General features: G+C 29.6%; 1 protein-coding gene across 3 annotated transcripts in view; it reads left to right on the top strand.

Moving 5' to 3' along the window:
- Positions 1-477: 477 nt before the first annotated feature.
- LOC113555556 overlaps positions 478-22,197 on the top strand; it is a 243,451-nt gene continuing 221,731 nt past the window's right edge. For all 3 annotated transcript variants that reach the window (XM_026959980.1, XM_026959981.1, XM_026959982.1), the window contains exons 1-2: positions 478-1,002; positions 11,418-11,463. In XM_026959980.1, coding sequence (XP_026815781.1) covers positions 775-1,002; positions 11,418-11,463 — 274 coding nt within the window. In that variant the 5' untranslated portion in view covers positions 478-774. The remainder of the gene's footprint in view (positions 1,003-11,417; positions 11,464-22,197) is intronic.

Genomic DNA, 22,197 nt, shown 5'->3' with positions numbered 1-22,197 from the left:
GGGTATAATAATAATAATAATGTTGTAGTCGTAGCTCAAAAATGTCTAGTTAAATCGTGCGCCAAATTTTTGCGCTGTCAACCAGGGGATTGATCGGATTTTAAGCGGTCATAGTTTGTGAAAAATAAGGGGAAAAATATACCTTATGTCTCCCGGGTCCCGAACACTAGTAGTATCAACACCACAGGGACCGAGTGCGTTTTGATAAATAACCCAATTTTCCCTCTTATGGCAGCTATTAATTAATGGATTAGGCCATGGTAATAACTCAGTGAGAGTCTCTCATCCCTATTGCGTTCCGATATGTATATGTAAGGAGTTTTTTTGTTTTTTTTTTTACCATACACAATACCGTTGCGCCACCGTGTCGTCGGCGACCGCGAGGAGCGCCCATCGCCACGCGTTCCGTGTTGGAGGTTATGATGTTTCGGGCTGAAAAGGGATCGACTAGACCACGGCATTTCCGTGCGCGTCACCGGCAGCCGCGTACGTCCGTATCACAATTGGGTGACCGGCGAAAGTTCGTGTTTTTCGTTACGACGTCGTACTAGTTTTGTTGGCTTTTGTGTATTGTTTCGCGTGACTTGTAAATTACATAAATCTTATCTGAATTCGTCGCATGTATTAAAAGTGTATATTTAGTGATTTACTGTTAAGAAAATTCATAGAGAGTCTTAACTGTACGGTCGCTTACGACCGTATAAGTGCGCGCGCGTGTGTGGGTGGATATTTGAGTGTTTTTTATTTTATTTTGATTAGATTTTTTTTCTTAAAATGACTGACAGCAGCTATAATTCACCTGCCAGGAGTTATGGGTCACCAGCCAGGAGCTTGAAAATGTTAGACAGGGTATACGGTTCTCCGGCTCGGTCATATTGTGGTGATCATTCTTCTGCAACAGAGTCTGAAGGAGAAGAAACATTGGAATTATTAACTGAAATACCGAGTTCGCCAGACCAAACAATTTTAGATGGCTGGCTAAAGTTCAGGGACAACAAGAAAGTAAGTAAACTAGATATCATTGATTAAGAAAGTTGTGTAAATCCGGGGGATGAGGCGCGACGGTGCACTTGTCCCCCTAATAATATTGGTGCAAAAATATAGTTTTGCACTTAATGAACTCTAATCCTATTAAAATATAATATTATTTCATTTTTTTTGTCGAATTTTTCGATACAAATAACACATTTGGACTAATAATAAACATTGTATTTTTATATGCATATTATTTTATTATAGTGTATTAAAATTAAAATTATACATATTATAATATGAATAATTTTGATATGTATATTATGTTATCAAATAAAAAAAGATAGTTCACATGAGTGATGCGAATACTTTGAATATGATTTAATCTGTCTCTATGAGTTTTTCGTATGTTTGATGGTACTAAAAACTAAAATATAATCAAACGTTTAAATATATATATAATTTATACAAGGTTCCAAATTAAATTTAAAATTGTAGTATTTATTTTCACGGAATTAGATAGACTATTATTCTAAAATCACAAATAATTAGCTAACTTATATTAACTTATAAATAGAAGTCTATATTTTAAATCAAAAAACGATTTTCTTTGTCTTATAAATTATCTAAATATGGTCGTAATTATAATAAAAAAATAGTTTTTAATTAAATTTGGCAATGTTTTTTTAGCTATTAACTATATTATAGCACTACGAAATTTAAGAAATTGCTTTTTTAAAGTACCGTTTGTGTTCAGTTTCCAATCTAGAAAGTGTTGTATAAAACTTTTGAGCTTTTTTATGATCCAAAATATGTTCACCAAAGAAAAGGGCATGTATTATTTTTATGGTTTGTTTTACACAAATACCCTTCTCACTCTGTTCTGAATCTCAAAAGTACCGAGGATTAGTAACATGTTAAAAGTTAAGTGTATAAAATCCGAAAACAATAAACTTTAGAACGAGAAATTTAAAAGGCCTTCAAATAAGACTTTCAAAATTTAAAAAAAAAATGTGTAAAAATGCTATGAATAATCTATTGATATTACAAAGATGCATATTGCATATCACATGTTATTAAATAACGATAAAAAATGTTATGAAAAAGCATTTCTGGAAGTCTTCACCTACATTATGAACGGGATGCAAAAAAATATATATCTTAGTATAAATATTTTCAAAAGAGTTGTAAAATGCAATTCTACTAAGAAAACTTAATATTTAGAAAGTATTTTTAATAATCTGTTTCTCAACTAATACAATATACTAAAAATGTTATAACTTAAAACATAAAAAAAAGTTTTAAATAATAATAATATTAATAAGAACTGTAATTAAAATTATTTAATTAAAAAAATTAACTATGATAAAAAGAAAGAGACTAAAATTGATTTAAAGTAATTTTTAATTGTTTTATTATATATTCACATACATGAATATATTTGTTGATATTTTATAAAATTAGTTTTTTTTCGAGAAGTATGATATTAAACGACAATATAATTTGAATATAACGAATTAATTTATTCAAAAAACATTAAGTGGCTCTATAGTGTTGTATGTATTTACTGTATATTATTTTACCTTCATATTCCTATTTAAACGGGTTGTTAAGCCTTAAGGTGTTGTTTTAACGCATATGCACTGCTACAGCCTATTAATAGATTCTGTATGGAAGAAGGGAATTGTTGGTTTTTGAATGGTTGGATTAAGTACGTAAAAACAATTTTTGAATCATTAAAATAGCTTGAAAAGTTTTATTCGACTTGTATACAGATGGGAAATAGATCATAAATTTTACTTTTATTACGGTATATCTTACGAATTCCCCAGGAGTTCTATCGACAATAATTTTGAAAACCAGTAAAATTACGTTGGAAAATGTAACATATTTTTAGGTAATCTGATCCTCACTATGAATTGTATTAGAAATTATACCGATCTCATTTATTAATAATTTCTTGAATTTAAAAGATGACTAGTATACCAATCTCCAATATCAGCACTAAATTATAATTTAGATTATATAAATTGCATTAACAAATACCTCTTAACGGAGTATGACTATAGTATGAGTGATAAAATTAATATATTTTTTAATTACAACACTTTACATTAAAAGCATTGTTTACTATATTTTCAAAAAGTAGTATATTAATTAGAAATGTATTAGTAAGGTAGATTTATCCATTAAGATATTATAACTTATGAAGATTATTCGAAAATTGTCAAACCATCCGACATTATTATATTGATCAATATTTAAGCTGATGACAACAACTTTTCCCCAACGGTGTTTATTTTTTCGTCTTTTCTCAGTCAACAATGATAATAATAATAAATATCCCGGAGGTAATCCACAAACGGTTTTTATGTAAGTACGTATCGTCTTGTTCAGCAGGTACATAATAAGAAAGATCTCCTCGTTCTCTCTTTCCTGTTATGTACATAAAGTTACTCACAGTATTAGTTTTCCGTCGGTTTTGGTGCGTAGACAAGCAAACAAAGCGATTTGTCCTACGAAAATTTCGAGTAAACAAGGGGTCAAAAAGTAACCAATTAATTCGGAATAAGTCTTTGCGTTAATATGTATAACATCATATTATAAGAATATAATAGTATAATATTATTAATGATGTCACTTTTATGTTGTAATAAATTATTTTAACTTTTTATTACAATGCTACTTTTTACTTGTCAATAGCTATTTATCAACCGTACAAAAGCTCTTATTAATATAGTACAATACAATGATATTAATATATTATATACAAATAAAATAAAAATATTAATTTTATTTAACAATGTCAAATTAGTTTTGTTGATTCATACTTTATGTTTATCTGATTAAATTATTCAGTGTCATTAATGTTTTTTTTTTTTTTTTTATCAAAATCATTAAATATAAATTGTATAAATAACTTTTAACAAAAATTAAGTTAAACGATTCACCGTGTTATCAAAAATAATTGCTTAATTTATGAAAGACGGCAATTTAAATTAATTTTAAAAACATTTTTAAATGTATTATTAGTCAATCAGACATTTTTATTTTTAAATTCTCCAGACAATAAACGGGTTTGATCGATTTTTGTCAACAAACAACGTTGGCTGTAGAATAATTTTTTGCATATTCATAGTGTTCAATACAATGTATGTAAACAAATTGCTGAATAATAATGATTGTTTTAAAACGCTCGGTGATGGGTTATAAGTTTTAATATTTTATCGGTTCTTGAATAGTCCCCTTTTCATCATACAATGTAAATTTTTATATTATACAACATAACCTTAAATGTGTAATGGTCGGAGAAACATTAGTCATCAAATCTTATGCAATATTCCAGTACACTTCTGGATTGTGCATATTACAATAAATTAAAAGTTTTACATGTGCGCAATATTATAATATGTACAGGCTGATTCACTGCAAGCATGTTCATACCCATTTTCTACTTTAATAATTTATTTATTCAAAATCGGATTTTTAGAATTTTTAAATATACTCTAAGGCGACATATTAGATAAATCAACATTAACAAAAAAAAAAATAGAATATATTTATATCCATCAAAAAGGAATAATACAACAAATCTCAAACATTTTAAAATATGGATTTTAAATGTATTTGAAAATTGCAAAAATCAAATTTTGAACGAAATTATTGACGAAGAACGGGATAAGTATGCTTGGCGAATTACCCTGTATACATAGTTGATTTATATATATATATATACACAATTATACTCTGGCAATGTAATATATATTTTCAACATTTCTTTTAAAGAGAGTGTTTCATTAGTTGATACATCATTCTATACCTATAGAAAACATTCAAATTAAAAAAAAAAAAAAAAAAATAATAAAAATCCATTTGGTTATAAAACCAAAACAATATAATATTTGCACGTACGCATGTTTTTAAAGGATTTTATACATAGGCTTTTCTCTCTCTGTAGTTTATACATTAAAAAAAAAAAAAAATAATATATATATATTTTCACGGTCGGGTAAAAATAGTATGGGGTTGGTGAATATATTTTCTATAATATAAAAGATATGTTTTTTATACCAGAATATCTATATTATTATCAAACACTCTTATGTGGTAAAGTTCTGATGTGATTCAGTTCAATTAAATTATAAAATCATATGTAATAAAATCAATCAAAGCATGAATCATAAAAAATAAATTAATTTTCATTTTAAACAAGAATGTAATTTTGTATCTACTGCTGTTAAAAAACCTTTTTTAATATTTTTTAACGAAAATATAATTAGATCAGAAAATCTTATACTGAATTTTAATTATGTAAGTAGATACTCGTTAGGTTTACGTAGAATCATAGCTTAGTAAATTAGTCTTTGATCCCTATATTTCTGTATTTAATCTTATCTAATATAATATATGATTTAATTGATTTATGTATATTAGTTTGATAGACGTTTTTAAACCATATAACATAAAATAATAAAGTATTCTAAGGTTATGTTCATGAACAATTTCAATGACAATATTAAAAACTGTGTTTGGACACTAAAAAATTATATACCTACACTCAAAAGATTCTAAAACGATTATATTTATATATATTTTTTTATTGTAAGATTCGTATTATTTTTTTTAACCTAAAAGGAATAAAATGTAAAAAAGAAAAGCATTTTACAGGTCCATAAAGGTGGTAGCTGTAAAAAAATAAATAACGATTTTGCATCTAGTGTTTTTTTAAATAGCGTTATCGACGAAAGTCTGAAAACTTCCCATTTACTTACTATGAAAAATATTGACAAAAGGTAGTTTAAATTATTACTGAAACAACCGTAGAATATTAAATAATATAACAAATAAGAATATTATTATAACTTATTAATCAGGAAAACGACAGATAAATTATAATTCATATTAAAATATTCTAGAATTTGAACACTTTATATTAACTTATGTTTTGGTACCATATCAACTATACTTATAATATAATTATTATAAAGTGTATAAATTTGTAACTAATACATAATATTAAAATTGTATGAATACTCAAGTGTGAATAGGTACAGAATAGATAAAATAAAATACTTATTGGGATTCAAATTAAGTTTATTTTTAATATATGTTAAAAATTATATTATTTTTGTAGCTATAATATAATATAATAGTATATTAATATGGCCACGTACCTATCATAATAATTATAAGTCCTGTTAAATTTTATTAAACAACAGATTTCATGCATCCATAGACTATGATGGGTGAGCGGGCAGAATGACAGGTAATTACAAAATTTTAACGTAGTTTTACGTGTTTAAACCTTAGAAAGGCATTACTCACAAAAATTCATTTCTGCGATGCGAAAATCGATTATCTGTCGTGATGGAAATTTTAATATCCGGATTATACGTGGAATTCCTCAAAATCAGCATAACCGTAATATGTGGATAATTTGTATTTAATGTTATATTATATTAACTATTACCTAAGTCTATAAAGTCTATAACATGACACTTTTAGGATTACAATAATAATTTAACACTACCTATTACAAATATTTGAGATATACGTACAAATTAGACTACATTTATAATTAAAATAAATTGAACCAAACTCTATTTGTTTTTTATAAAGGATAATATTACAAAATGATACAAAATAGAATACCTACGTAGAAGCATAATATCAGGCAGTTCATGCCAGGCTTATAGTAACAAATATTTATTGTGTATATAAATTATACCGGTATATTTTTTGACATGTAAAAATAAATGTAAACGCCATTGGTACTAAATTAATGTTGGGCAAATACTAATAAAATAAAATAAATTAACCTAATTTATTTTTATTTGTACATTACCTGTATGAAATATAAATTTATTAATATTTTTAAATAAAAACATAATATCATATCAATATAATAAATGTAAATGATTTTTATTGCGATAAAATGTACTATTTTTATTCCCAACTTTTGACAGACTCTCGGTCTTTGGATCAAGTATGCCATTTGCATTCAGTGTTTTCTTGTGACACTTAATGACCTTTTAGTTCGTTGCACTTGACCTTAGTCACTTACCAGCACTTACCGGATTATACCGGAACTAAACTCTTAGGCATTCTTTTATCTTATTTCACTTTATATTGATCGTAACTCAATGATTGATCCTCTGACATAAATTATTATTATTATTATTATTATTATTCTGTATGACATTCGTGTTATGTCATTGTGTCAACTTATATATTCCAATAGTAAATCATTAAATACATTTTAAAAGTAAAAATAAATAAAAAAATTATTATGAAAAAGGAAAGTAAATGTTTTGAAAACATCATAATTTTTTATTCGGATTGTCTTAATGATTTTAAAATACAAAGGATTCATAAAATATTACAAATATATTCAGTAACTTATAAAAAAAAAAAAAAATAATAAAAACATTATTTATAGAATTGGATCCAACTATAACTAATGTGTATTTTATTAATTATAATCATTATCAAGAAATCTTAAATGAACTTAGTTGGTTATTATTTTAAAAGTTGTTTTCAATGCTACCGAAAAAATAATTCAAATTATTATCGTGAAGGATTTTTTTCATTGGTATACCGAGGTCTGGGAAATTACTGATAAAACCGGAAAATGGTCTATACAAATTACAAACTAGTGTGAAAATATTCAATATATTATTTATCAGTTTTATATTCCTTACACGATACTACAGTATCGGTAATCTGACATTAAACTATTACAAAAGTAAGTGTCAGCAAGCAATAATGTTTTATATGGAAATAAAGCAGACGTTGAGACGTGACACACACGTCGAATGAAAACTCATCATCGAGATTATTAACTCTGACATAGTTTATTTTTTATACAATTAGTTCATGATTAGTTTTTGATCTAATTTAGATGATTCGCGGTATTCATCAAACCGACCTTTCTACTTAGTTTTATGTATGCGCGTTCTGTCTGTTGCGTAATTATTATTTTTTTTATTTGTATTTTTTTGTTGTATAAGAGTAATTATATTTCGTATTTATTATTTAATATTAGTTCTCATAAAAATGAAAAAATGAAATTTAAATAATTTATAGTATGTAAATATTATTACAGAGGTGCTTAAGACATTTTTTTTTAGATGTAGGCGATAAAATAGAATTTTACCCGCCCTACCAAAAAATCTAGGTTTAATCTTTAACGATGTTATTTTTTTAAATTAAACTTGTTACGTTAATACTAAAAATGCTTAAACAATCAAATTTATTACAATGTTATGTAAAATTAATTGAATCATATTCAAGCCTAATTACTTACATCTGGTCTAGTCGGTTTAGTTCCATCACGTATTAAAATCAAATGAATTAGTTTGTATACACGTGGTGACGCGGTGGTTATACAAATGATCAATAAATGACCATCGACGTTATACGTATACAGAATATAGATGATTATTAAGACTGAATTGTAAATGTATTGTTTATTAATTTTACCACGATCGATATCGACATCATGTCCACAAGCTAATGTTTGCTATTGATATTAATGTATCTGTAATTAGAGCGGAGTCTACCTATAAATTGTTAATGATTTCTTGCTATTACTGTCTACAGACTGGTTTTCATTTCAAAGATTGGGCGTAACTGTAATATTGTAATGAGCGAGTTTACATATTTATATGCATACCGCATAATAGGTTAGGCTAGGTTATAACGTGAAATGGCGTGTATTGGTTAAGTCACCCGATATGCGTATAATACGTACCTTCCTATATATATATACAGTATGCCCCAAAGGTCCCGTATCACCCTTAATATCTCCATAGAAAATCAATATATTTAAACGCGGTTTTTTTTACAGTACAAAGTATGAAAATTCTGATTGAATGGCATAAAATTCAAATTTTTTTATGCATTTAAGAATTTTAAATTTTTAAGATAGCTATTTTGTTGAACATATTTTTTAAAATAGTTCAAAAAAAAGTATTGAAATTCAATATAAATTGACCAAGTTAGAGCATGTTGTGTTTTTGAATAATTGTAATAAAAAAATCAATTGTTTCACATTTTAATAATAAAATATTTATTTCAGCATGACAATACTTTTACATGGCTAATTAAAGTTTTGATTTGAATAGAAATAAAAATAGCCGTGTCTTATCGTTTGCTGAACAGCGAAACTGGTTAGGTTTACTCATCTTTAAATGCTTATAAACAAAAATTGTGTTTAACGTTTTTTGATTATTTTTTACTACGATTAGTACAACTTAAAATAAACATTTTATTAAATTATTAAATTTAAATTTTATGCCATTCAATCAGAATTTCCATACTTAGTACTGTGAAAAAAAACCGCGTTTAAACATGTTGATTTTCTATGGAGATATTAAGGGTGATACGGGACTTTTGGGACAAACTGTATACTCTGCAATATCGTAAATGGACTCGAATTAAATGATTATCGTGAATAATAATGATTCATTGTCGGACAGTTAACTACTCGATTTTTATATCGTAACCGTGATTGTTTATAATACGGCACTTACGCCCGTTCACACTTTCGTCAACACCGACAATATTGAATATACACATGCCGTGTATAGTATTCGCTTAGCGATCGTTTTCGTCCGTCAGTGTGCGCATCGAGTACATTATTATTATATCGTAATAGTTACACGTTTGGGTGCACACGTTATATTATTATCATCGCATACAGATCGGCACGACGGCCTTTGCCGTTCTTTTGGACGAAAAGTTTCGGGCGGAATATCATATCGCCGGCGGTTCCTGCGCGCGGGTCACTGCGAATACGCAGCGCGTTCATTGTCGTTTATTATACCGATTTCTCCGGCACCCGACTCCGCGAGTTGCGCGGGAGGACTGCAGCACCGGAACTCCGCGGGGTGTGGTTGACGCGTATTAGATGGGTCGTAACGATGACACAGTCGGTCGGACGGGGTTCGAATTAAACACCCGTACATATCGAACCGCCGTTTCGGTTGCCATTTCAGGTATAATATTATGTAATGCGATACAGTATGTTATATGCGTATACGATATCAGCCATACACCAGTGATACGATATACAGTAAAACGAACACAATACCATAATATTCACCACGTATATAATATGATATATTATATAAAATCGATGATTATAATAGTTAAATAATCGAAATTTTTTTTTTCGACGTTTATATAATATTATACAGTCAGTAGTGTGCCTGCTTTTGTCACGTACCGATTTTTTTTCGGTCGAAATATATATATTTTGTTTTACCTATCATGCAAGATGCAACCTATGTAATCTAAATAAAGCTATTATTCATCGAAGAATATATTCAAACTTTAAATGCAAACCCAAGTATTTGAGATATTTCTCAATTTTTTTTTAACGCATTATCATATATTATATTAAATGTGTAATGTTTTAATTCGTCCTACTTGTTTATGTTTTGTTTACCAAACTTTAATAATCCGATTAAATTATATATATGTATGTTCTATCTGCTTTAAGAATATGATAGAATTATAATACACGCATAGAAATTCATCAAGTTCATTTTGTTAATACTTCATACTTCATAGTTAGATAAGTGAATAATACAGCTTTAAACTATTCTTGTACAAAATTATGAATGTACAATAGGTATATGAATAATATTGCACTAAATAAAATAAAATTGCTCTGATTTAAAAAAATTATCTAGAATAGGTATAGTGTAAACTATAAAAACAAGTACAACGCGTGTACTTAAAATTTGTAATTTTTTAAAATCTTTTAGCAATTTAAAAATAAATATAAGTTTTTAAATAATATTAATACAGTAATTTTGAGTAAAATCATTATTAAAAATCATTGGGTTGCAGATATTAGTTATAGAGTATATTATAGTTGTATGTATATATTACAAACAAATTTAGGTATTTTAATATTCGATTTACCTATTGGCTTACATCAAATATGTGTAATGTTAATATATTAACATTCACAATGAATTAAAGCTAAACTATTTTATTCAACTATATGAATAAACTTAAATTGAAAACATGAAATAGTTAAGGCATTTTCTCAAGTCAAACAAATTGTCTTCAATCCTACAGAGTACATGATGTATTGTACTTGAAAAATGAAAATATTATTCATATTTTTAGAATTCTTTACATTCCCTAAAGTTCGTTTATAGTTGTGTGTACGTGTGTCAAGTGAATTTTTCAATCAAAATACGTGTCACATGTGCCATAAATAATTTTTCTTGTATAATTTTAAAAAGACGGAAAAAAATATCTACCCACAGTTTTTATATTTTTGACATGTCATATTATATCGGTACATTTAATATATTAAGCATCAATATATAAATATTGATGCTATTTTTTCATTTACATTATTTATGGTTATTCATAATATATAAAACATGGATTGTTAAATTTATTATAATATTTTGCTGTTACAGTGGAGACACAGATGGGGCGTTATGACAAAACTATCACCAGCTGCAGGTGAGTACATAGAGTTAGTTATTTTTATATTATGATTTATGTGACGAAAAGGCAATGTGTAACTATATATTTTAATTAATCAGGATGAGTTTATTAACCAATTATCGCCCATCATGCAAATAATTATAATCGAAATACATTCCTGGTTTTTATGTTATTCATTCAAAATGTTTGCTGATATTTACAACCATCACTGACGATTTCAACCTTTACTACCGTTTTATCCAGGAAAGGTTGAATGTTTGTTTTTTAAAGGGTCAAATATGTGATGTTGGCATTTAATAGGGTAGTATGTATACTTTTCGAAACGTATAGTATCATAAATACAATTTGTTTAATGAGACACTATATAATTATATTTATGGTCAATTATCCATCATTATTTTATAACGGCACTGAACTCAATTTTTGTTAAAGAATATGATTAATGATATGAAACTAAATTTTAAAAATGGTATACGAATACTACATATTTTAACACGTGCCTACGTATTTTAATTAAAATAAAATCACTTATACATTATAATAGTTGCATTTAATTCTGTATATTATAATATTAAAAATCTATAATAATTGTTTAGTACGCAGGTGCTCTAAAATATACGAAGTCATTCATAATTGTGGGATTAGAAATTAATATTCTTCATTTAATTTTTCAACATTTATATATAACATACGGTCCTTATTGTCGAATATTTTTTATATTATTTTTTTAACGTATTTTAAGTATAAATTAAAATAAATAAAATCTACCGGATTTTCGAAAATAGTGAATGCTCACTTTATTTTCGGCTTCATGACAGAATTTTCGACTTGCCCATAGTTACCAATTTATTCTGACCATAAAAAGATCTCTAGTGTGTTGCAATTTCCTCTACCGTCAAGTCCAAAGTAAATAATGATCCTGTGTGTTAACGATTGTGCCAATGAAGTGGAGAAGTATAGAGGGTGAAAACGAAAAAAAAAACAACACGCGAATACACCATTTCTACGTTATTTTTCTTTTAAAAGTTCCCCTTAGACTACCTCATCGGTGGACCAACAATGTATTTCTCCTCCTCTTTCTACCAAAACATTTGATGATATTGGAAAAGTACAACTAAAAAAATCGCCATTCATTGGTATAAATGGATGAACATAGTATATTAAAAATAAACGCTTATGGGGTATTGAGGAGGTATAAATAATGTTGAGATGTCTAATCTCGTGTATTATCATACAAAAAATTATTATGTCAAAATTGTAATTAATGAGTCAAGAAAGAGACATGTTGGTATTTTTAATGGTAAATTCAAAACAAATATTGGGAGTGGGGGACGATGATATGTTAAAAATAATAAATTTACTACTATGCCGGTGCATTACAATGCATTGAGCGTCATTTATATCGTTTAGTTTTTCCGTAGGGGTCTTAACAATAATAACACGCAGGGCGAATCTGTACTAAAGTGCGGAAATTTGCATAATTACAACAATGCGTGTGTTTTGCATGCGGCAAGCGTCTCGTATTATTTAAATTAACAAATACACCGTCGCCAATGTTGGAAACATTCTTCAAATAGGCATCCTCCTTTCCTCTTCAGCGCTTTTATTACGTACAGCTATATTATTATATATTGTGGTGATATTTATGTTAACAAAAACAAAAACCTTTTACTCGTATTTCGTAAATAGAAAGAAAATAGAAAGAACGGAAGTAATAAGCAAAAACGTTTTAAAATCAATATAATTAAAATAAAAAGTGTGTTCGAAAATTTGATCATTAATTTTATTTCATGTCCAAAAATATTTCGATAGTATGGTTTTTAATACTTTTTATTATTGTCAATCAAGTTTGAGTGTAGATTAAACTTTTACTGTGTCAACATATTCCTTGTTTGTCAGTTAAAAAAAAAAAAAACAAATCGTGAATAGTAATTAAAATTTAAAAACTAACTCGTTATTCGGTTTGTATAGCGAAAAATGTAGCGATCACAGAGATTGTTACATATATTTAGTACATTAAAAATAATGTGAAGACTATCTCATAAATCACGACTAACCAGTAGAATTTTCAAATAACATTAAAATATAAGTTATAAAAATTTACAAAAATAATAAAAAATATTTGTTTAACAGTAAAATTTCATTGACTTATTTTAATATATTTTATTTTAAGAATTGTACCATAATTATTAATACCGTAGTTAGGTAATGAATTGCATTGTACGTAGCTATGGAGAACATGTCTACTCTGTTGTTTTTGTTAAATAAATTATATTCTCTGTATATTAAGCCAGAATGTTACAACAAAACAACAAAGTTAAACACAATATTTTATGACTACTGCGTGAATATACACGAAGTTATTTGATTGTTATATATTTACTGTATTTATTGTTGTTGAGTACATTTTTTACTCCGTTTACTTTATCAGTCTATTGTTCATTTTTATTTAATATATTTTCTTGACGCACTTATGAATGGACAACTTTATTTATGGTTTTAATGTTTGGTATGTTTTAAATTATATTGTCATCGTATATTCATATTACATGATTTGTTAATTTTTACTCTATGCGAGTCCTCGCCAGTTCAATTACTAAAACCATATTATTCCCCTGTCGATTAGAAATTATGATGTTATACTTGAACTCGAGTGTTGCTATGTACTCACGTGAAGGAAATCGAAAATATGATCAAAATTTAGTCGTTGACGGAAAACTAAAAGCCTAAAATGTAGAAATAATACGATCAACACTTCGTTGCGCGCGCGTGTATATGATATGTTTTTATTCATTTTTTTTTGTGAATAATAAGCCGTTTATCATCTTTACGGCATGCTATTATATGGATACAATCGGACAGGTTCCCCCGTAGTTTGTGAATAAACAAAACAGATTACGCCGTTAGTCCATTTTTTTTTTTTTTTTTGATCGTTTTTCATCATTTTCGTCAGGCATATATAGCGTGGATGACTTCCTGCGTTCGCAGACTGTCGGACGCGGGCGGCGGCGTCATACATCGACACTGCAGGCTATACAGCCATCGCCGCCACCGTGGAAAGGCAAAACATTCTTTTCGCGGACGTCATTCGCACCACCGGTGATTTAATAATGTTTTTCGTTCGTTTCGCGCTCCGAGGCCCCGGCAGTTTGTTTGTCGCGCTCGTAGAACACCTAGCCGGGGAAATTGCGCCGGCTGTCTCCGATTTCCATTTCCCCGCAGTGCCGTTCGCCTGGTACGGTTCGTCGGAGTTTGTGCACAACTTTACTCTCACCGTTGTCCCATTACAGTTGAGTCGTTTGTCGTACGACAAATACTACGACGATTTAGTATGTACAACAGTCGTCGTCCGGCAATGAGCGCATCACGACTTATGGGTACATAAATATACAGACACAGGGTGATTATTTCATTGTATGCCATGCACCGCCTGCCATGTCTTAGAAAATACAAGAAATTTTAAATTTCAAGAACGAAATTCGTTTAACACCAAAAGGGTTTTAACCGTTTAAATAAAAATTGAAAATGTCTCGGATTTTCCAAGTCATAAATCATATTACCGGCCATATCTGGCTCATAATAAACAACTTTTCCCAAGCCGCGAAATTATTTTAGACTTAGAACGACGATGAGTTGTAGTAATAGTAAATAACATTTGCACGGAAAATATTGGGCCAAATATAAATGTCAATTAATAAATATAAATTTCCCAATGTTATTCATCGCATTTAGATACGACTATAGGCTAATATTTCTTTTTTCCGCGCGCACTCGAGTTTTCAAAAAACTAAGCTCGGCCACCACGACTACAACGATCTAAGATATCGTCCGGTTCACGATAAAAGAATCACCCTGTATGTACCTGTACATAATATAGTGACGATACAAGTGATACAACCATTATATTATTATTATTTCCGGTGTGCCACGACGCCACGTGAACAATTTACCTCGTCCCTAAACGCCATCGCTGCCGCCGCGCGTACCGCGGGGCCTGCAGCTTGTTGTCAGATTAATAATAGGAAATGTAGTCGTTTGGGAGCAGAGCGCAGTGGGCGATACGATCGTGTATAATAATAATAATATAATATACTGTATACTATAATAATATTAATATCACGTGATACGTGCCTCGGCCATAATGGACAGACGGAATTCGGAAACGGAACGCTTATTTGAACCACGTAGGTCTATGCCATAATATGCGCGTAAATTTGAGATAAGCAGTGGCGTATTGGGTTGGGCGAGGGTTACAGCGCGCATCACTTCTTCTCTAGTTTTAGCGCATTCTCACTGAATATATTGATGATACGCGAGTATTGCCACGTGTGTACTTATTAGAATTTTCGACGACTTGAAATAAATGTTCTATAATTATTTGCAATTTTGAAAATTCTCATATATGTTGTTTATAAGTTATAGATTATCGAAATATATATTTATAGGGTCAAAGACTAAACCACGAACAAAAATCTATCGGATTATTTAAATGCGTTCTTTAAAAGTCACGCGTAACGAATAATTTATTACACGATTAATGTATTGGAAAAATATGACAGTTAATATCGAAAAACGACCTTCCTCAAGTATTAATTACTTGTTCCTATCTAATTTGTATAAAAAAAGGTTTATCGAGAATTACGGGTCCGAGGAGCAAAATGAGGAAAAACAATTTTTCATTCTACCAATATATATATATTATATTAAAGTATATACTTCACTATTTTCACCCGAGATTTGTCTTCGTAATAGCGATAGTATATCCCTAAAGTAGGTTCGACTTCGTAGATATACTCGTATAAATGCACCGAGAACCGGATTAACAACCGATCGACTCACACGGCATTGATAACGATATGCGTATAATATTATGTACGGAGTATATGTTTTTGTTATATTACTATAGTGATACACGTCGTAACGTCAATACCGCCGGTCGGCAGATGTGGCTCGCGGCGGACGACGGACAAAGTGCATTAAACGCCGTCACTGGTCGTGTTATTGCGACGTGTAAAACGGTCCGAATGACCGATTTATCGATTGCATTTCGCACACACGCATTACACATCATACGGCGTCGCCGCCGTTTGTGTTTTTCCTTCTCTACGTCCGTTTTTGGCGATAAAAAAAAAAAAAAACAGAAGAACACAAAACAACGTTGCCGGGGATGTGTGGAGTGATGGTGGGTATTTGCCCAGAGCAGCCGATGGAGTTTAGCGATTGTCCGCGTCATACGGTCTCTCACCACTGCGTCGTATAATATATATATATATGTGTGTGTGTGTGTGGATAAATGTTTGCTGTACGTTCGGTTGCCCAACGCCCTGTCGCGCGCGCGATCGTGCACTGTTCAAACACACGACCATAATATATATGTGTATATATATTTGTGCTGTGTCGATTTTTTTCGCCGCCGCGGAATTATTTTCCGATTGTTTGCGGGCCACGTTCGGCGCGGAGTTACGGCTATACACACCATACACTAACAGTATCGTATATATTGGCATATAATAATATATAGTGCGTAGGTAACGTCGGAGTAATCCGCACACTATTGCTGCAGTTCAATACCTACGGTCGGTACAGACACGGTACGTATATATTTCACCGCCATGGCGTATCGGCGGCTATAAAAACGACAATATATATAATATAATTATTATACGGTCTTGCCGCACCGAACCGTTTATTATTGTCGTAGTTGGTCCGTTCGGCTGTTAACGCGCGTATACCCGCCTATTACTATTAATTATTTATTATTTCGTGATCTCGTTTCGGATTTTCATTACGGTTTTTATATGTACGGCGACGATAATAATTGCGGTAATTGTCGTCTTTATGTCGTGAAAACAAGATGCGATTTTCAAGTTATGGCGTATGCGAGTCGTGTTTCCTTAAAACGGACAGTTCATCTTTGCTACGGTTGGAATGCAATATATTATGTATTATGTAATACTTGTACAGTTAAACTTGTCCATTTTATCGATGTACGACTAATAACGACCAATGCGATGTTTTATACGAATCGTCCCAGCACTAATTGAATTGAAATCATTTTTATTGTGTTAATGTAACTGACTAACTGTGTTTGTTTGACTTAAATATATATAAAACGTATTGTTACTGCGCCCGCGGGGAAAATAGACGTGACAAGTGGTTTTAAACTTAATGCAAAACTTTTTTAACTTGCGAAACTTTTTCTTAGTAAATTAAATATTTTTAAATTATTTCTCTATAGCAGTTAGTTGTTTAAAACAAAAATTAATTTATTTTTAAAGGAAAACCGAATTACTATTTTAATTTTAAAACGATAAATTTTTGTTTTGCATAGATTTTTATTAATTATCATTTATATAATTATAGCCTATAGACGTTTTTATTGCTATTTTATAATTATAGCCTTTAAATGGTCATTTTTTTCCATTATACCTCTATGTATTCATTATATTTTCTGAAGGTATGAACACTTTCAAACTAATATTAATGGAGTATCCCTTTTTCAGCTAAAATCATCTATATGCAAATACACACAAAACAAGACTTGTATAACGATTATAATGAACCGTCCAAAAAATGGGCTGTATGAAGTAGTTATCAGTAATTATGATTTAACGCTATTTGAGAAAAGGCGAACAAAATACGAACCTATATGGATTGTTGCATAATAAATTAATAAGCAAAAAGGGTGTGAGAGGGAGTACTTACCTACCACGCATGACTAATCAGGTGGAAAAAGTTATAGGGAATCCCTGCCCGATAAAAGGTAGTTTTTGTACGTCCCCTTCTAGTTCTCTTTTGATATAAAGCCATCTATCTGGAATTATAGTGGACACATTTTTTTTTTTTTTTTGGGCTTCGTCCTTTTTCTCTGATGTGTTTAATAAATTACTGCAGATTGGATTGCACGACCTCACTGAATACTTAATGTAACGTACAATTGTCTCTCAATTCTTTATATAGATAACATACCTACCAAAATGTTCATTTTAGATTCTATTTCCATTTCTTCGCGTTAATATTTTTATTTATTTATCGGAATTTTACAGTGTACCTACACGTTGGGTATTTTATTTCATTCTATAAATTATAGTATATAACCCAAAGTATCCCTATTACAGTAACTCTTCATGTTAAAGAGGATTATTGATTTTTTTTTTAAATAGTTTGTGTTGGATCCCGTGATGAAATTTAAATATTTTGTATAGATTGTACATAATATATTAACAAATTACTCAACTATTACATATTCATACCATATTAATGTAAATTTATATTTATAAATAGTGTATTAATAATATTCAAATAACGACTTACAGTAAACGAAATATAAACTAGTATGTTTAGTATTTTTTTAAATAACTCGGAAAAATGGTAATTTTTAAGCTAAACGAGTTATTGACAAAATGTATTTACAATATACATATAATACTAAAGTTGTTTTTATAATTTAAATTTTATTTTATATTACAAAATATTTGCAATATAACCAATATAGGTAATATATTTTTTAGTAATGACAAAGAAGCTATAGATTTTAAGAACAAGAATTTGATATATTTTTTTTTTAAAATACTACTAATTTATAATTTAGTAAACTAAAGAGCTGAGCGTACTTTAATCTAGGTACAATATTATTGGAAGTTAAAGCATACTTTCATAGGTATATCACGCTTTAATAAAGTTAATGTCTTAAACTTATTTTGTAAAAATTCTTTTGTTTAAAATGTTTAGATTATATGTTATAAGTTATATAATATGATACCATACATCTTCACATACATATTATATACATATAATATGTTAATAGAGTACAAGTTTGTTATCTTTCCGTCCTGTTCGGGTGTCTGAAAATGTTATCCTCGCCATTAAAATAATCGATGTATCGCGTTAATGAACTAATAATATTCCACAAACCTCAATAAAAACGTAATACTACTTTAGGTCTTATAATCAATTAAATTGTTTAAAAATAATTGATCATACCTACTGTTGAAAATCAAATGTGTTTGTTTTATACCCGGTTGAATAATATTTTTTGTCAACTAGATACCTAAAATAATGCTAATTTTTAACAACATATTATTATTACATTTCAACATAATTTATTTAATCACATAGTTAGATACAATCTTATCGACCAATTATTCGGGGACTCGTATACAAAATGTGGATAGAATAATGGGCATTTAGGAACGATCAATGTTAAATCATTAAGATCCGTTCATACAATAACAATATGTATATAGCAGGGTTTCTTGATTTTAATTTTGTTTGAAAACGATTGTTATACTGATAAATTTATTGTAATCAATACATTAATATACCTATTTTTTTATTATTATTATTACCTATATTTATAATTTTTGGAAGTATTAAATAAAAATAAACATATATATTACCACTTATTATGGACGGTGGGGCGATGCAATTTTCACGCACCCGTGCGATAATAAATCAGTATACCGTTAATAGATTATCCAACACGTGAACAGCTTATAGTAGGTATATATATATATATATATACATACTATATATAATATATAATACTTGTTATCCGAAAAACGTATATTATGGATATTGCAGCTTTAATTTTAATACGTGGTATAACGCATTATTCAATGGGTACTCATTCGCTGACGGCGAAAAAGGTTTGATTAAAAATCGACGTGAATTTATTGGATGGTGGCAAGACGGACGTGGATAAAACGGACAATGATGGCTGTAAATAACCTGGGCTACAGGTTATTGAAAATATCGAGGTTACCCGCAAGCTGTAAGTATAGATACACTATACAATGGCATGGACCACGGTCGCCATTTGTAGGACTTCACTCTGGAGTATGATTGGATTTAAATATAAGTCGATATGTACTTCAATAATCATTATTTGATAAAACCGGGTTTCCGGTGGTTCTACTACACGCTGTCGTGTTGAGTTACGTAATATTTAGTATGTATTGTCTATAGGCAATAACGTGTTTTCGACATTTCGTTGCCTACATATTGAACGTATCGAATATGATACAACGTATCATCTATACCTGATTTACCTTTGTTACCACACGTTGTCGCAAATCGCAAGCTTCTAAATAGCTGAAAATGTTCTATATATTTTACGTGGTCATTAAATGGTTACTGCGGTTAAGATTACACGAAAACTTTAAACTAAAAGCCGAGATTTTGTTAAACTATATATTATGTTGTGAAAATTCGACTTAATTTTACTTAAGTATTTACTCTTTTCAAATATGTTCCAATTCTATGGTAATAGTGTAGTGATACGTGGTCCATAGGAAAATCTTTATACTAGTGAACTCGGTAAAATTCTATAAGTTCTAAATTTTTGCGGTTCAACCATTTGCAAAAATGGTCAAGGCTCCAAGCATATTGTTCACGAGCTTAACTGATATACATACCCGTGGCAAGCGGGAAACCGTAATATTTTTCGTCGATCAGATTTACAAAGTGGTTATTGTGGCTGAATTTACTGCGTCTGTCGCCTGCACCATCCGAATATCGTTTTTAAATTCTAAGCGGAGCAACTAAAGTATTAATTAAACAATGTCGTGTGATATTTTTGCTTGTGTATATACGATAACTAGTGGATAAAATGCTATTATATTATATAAGTTACCTGCAATACTATGAGCTTTCTCTTATACTTTAAAAATATACAGTTTCATATATTCTTATGGTTTTTTATTCAGAAATTATATATTGATTGTATTGACAATGTACATATTATAATACGCGTAGGCTTAGAAAATCCAAGGAATACCTTTGTAAAACATTTACGAAACACACTATATGACAATTTTTAGTATAATTATTTTGGTTAAATATTCAGTATGTATAATGTTATTTAATCAACAAAATAACAGTATAGACTTATAAATGTCAAATATTATCGCGTATTATCATCGGTTCATTTATGAGCCCCAATCCGGTAACAAATATGCGTATTTTGGTATAATGTAACCCGTGATGTGTAAGTGTGTAGCTGATAAAAACGTTGTCAGACCTGACGAACGTTAATAGACATTATTTGGGTATGCTTGTTGTGAAAATGTGTTCGTCACACGGCCATGGGTTTCAAATAACCCCAAAATTTCACCGTAAAAATAAATTATTTATCGTATTACATTTTTTTTTTTATTTAAAATTATTACTTATATATTTAATTTTATTCATCGATATAGTATAAAGGGAGGTGTAGTGTAGACATCACGCAAACTCGTCGTTAAACCATTACCACACTATATATATATATACAAAAAAAAAAAACAGTTTTGATTCGATAAACTTTCAATAACAGCAGCTTTTAGAAGGCCGCCAGTTACGAACACGCTCACTCGTCTTTTGTCAGCCTACCGTTTCCACCATCGCTATAGGCCGTCGGTATTTATTCACACACGTTGTGTATATCTATATACGTGCATTATATAAAATGCCAACGAAACGGACGACGTGGAAAAGCCGGGACGATATCGTCATCAATCACTGACACATGCCATTCCCAAACATCACCACGGTATCCACCGCACGCTTTACCAACACAAACGTAGACGCATATACACTCGTACACTTAAACACACACACACACACACACACACACACATACGCTAATAAATGTATACTATACAATATAATAACGCCGACATCCATTATTATAATAATATGTATTTTTGACGATATGCACTTTTGAGAGTTGTTAGACTTTGGAGGTGGTATTCGTCCATCATTCATATT

This window comes from Rhopalosiphum maidis, chromosome 4 (genome assembly GCF_003676215.2).
Source record: "Rhopalosiphum maidis isolate BTI-1 chromosome 4, ASM367621v3, whole genome shotgun sequence".
Lineage (NCBI taxonomy): Eukaryota > Metazoa > Arthropoda > Insecta > Hemiptera > Aphididae > Rhopalosiphum > Rhopalosiphum maidis.
Note: the sequence above shows the minus strand (reverse complement) of the source record. Positions and strands in the feature narration are given on the sequence as shown.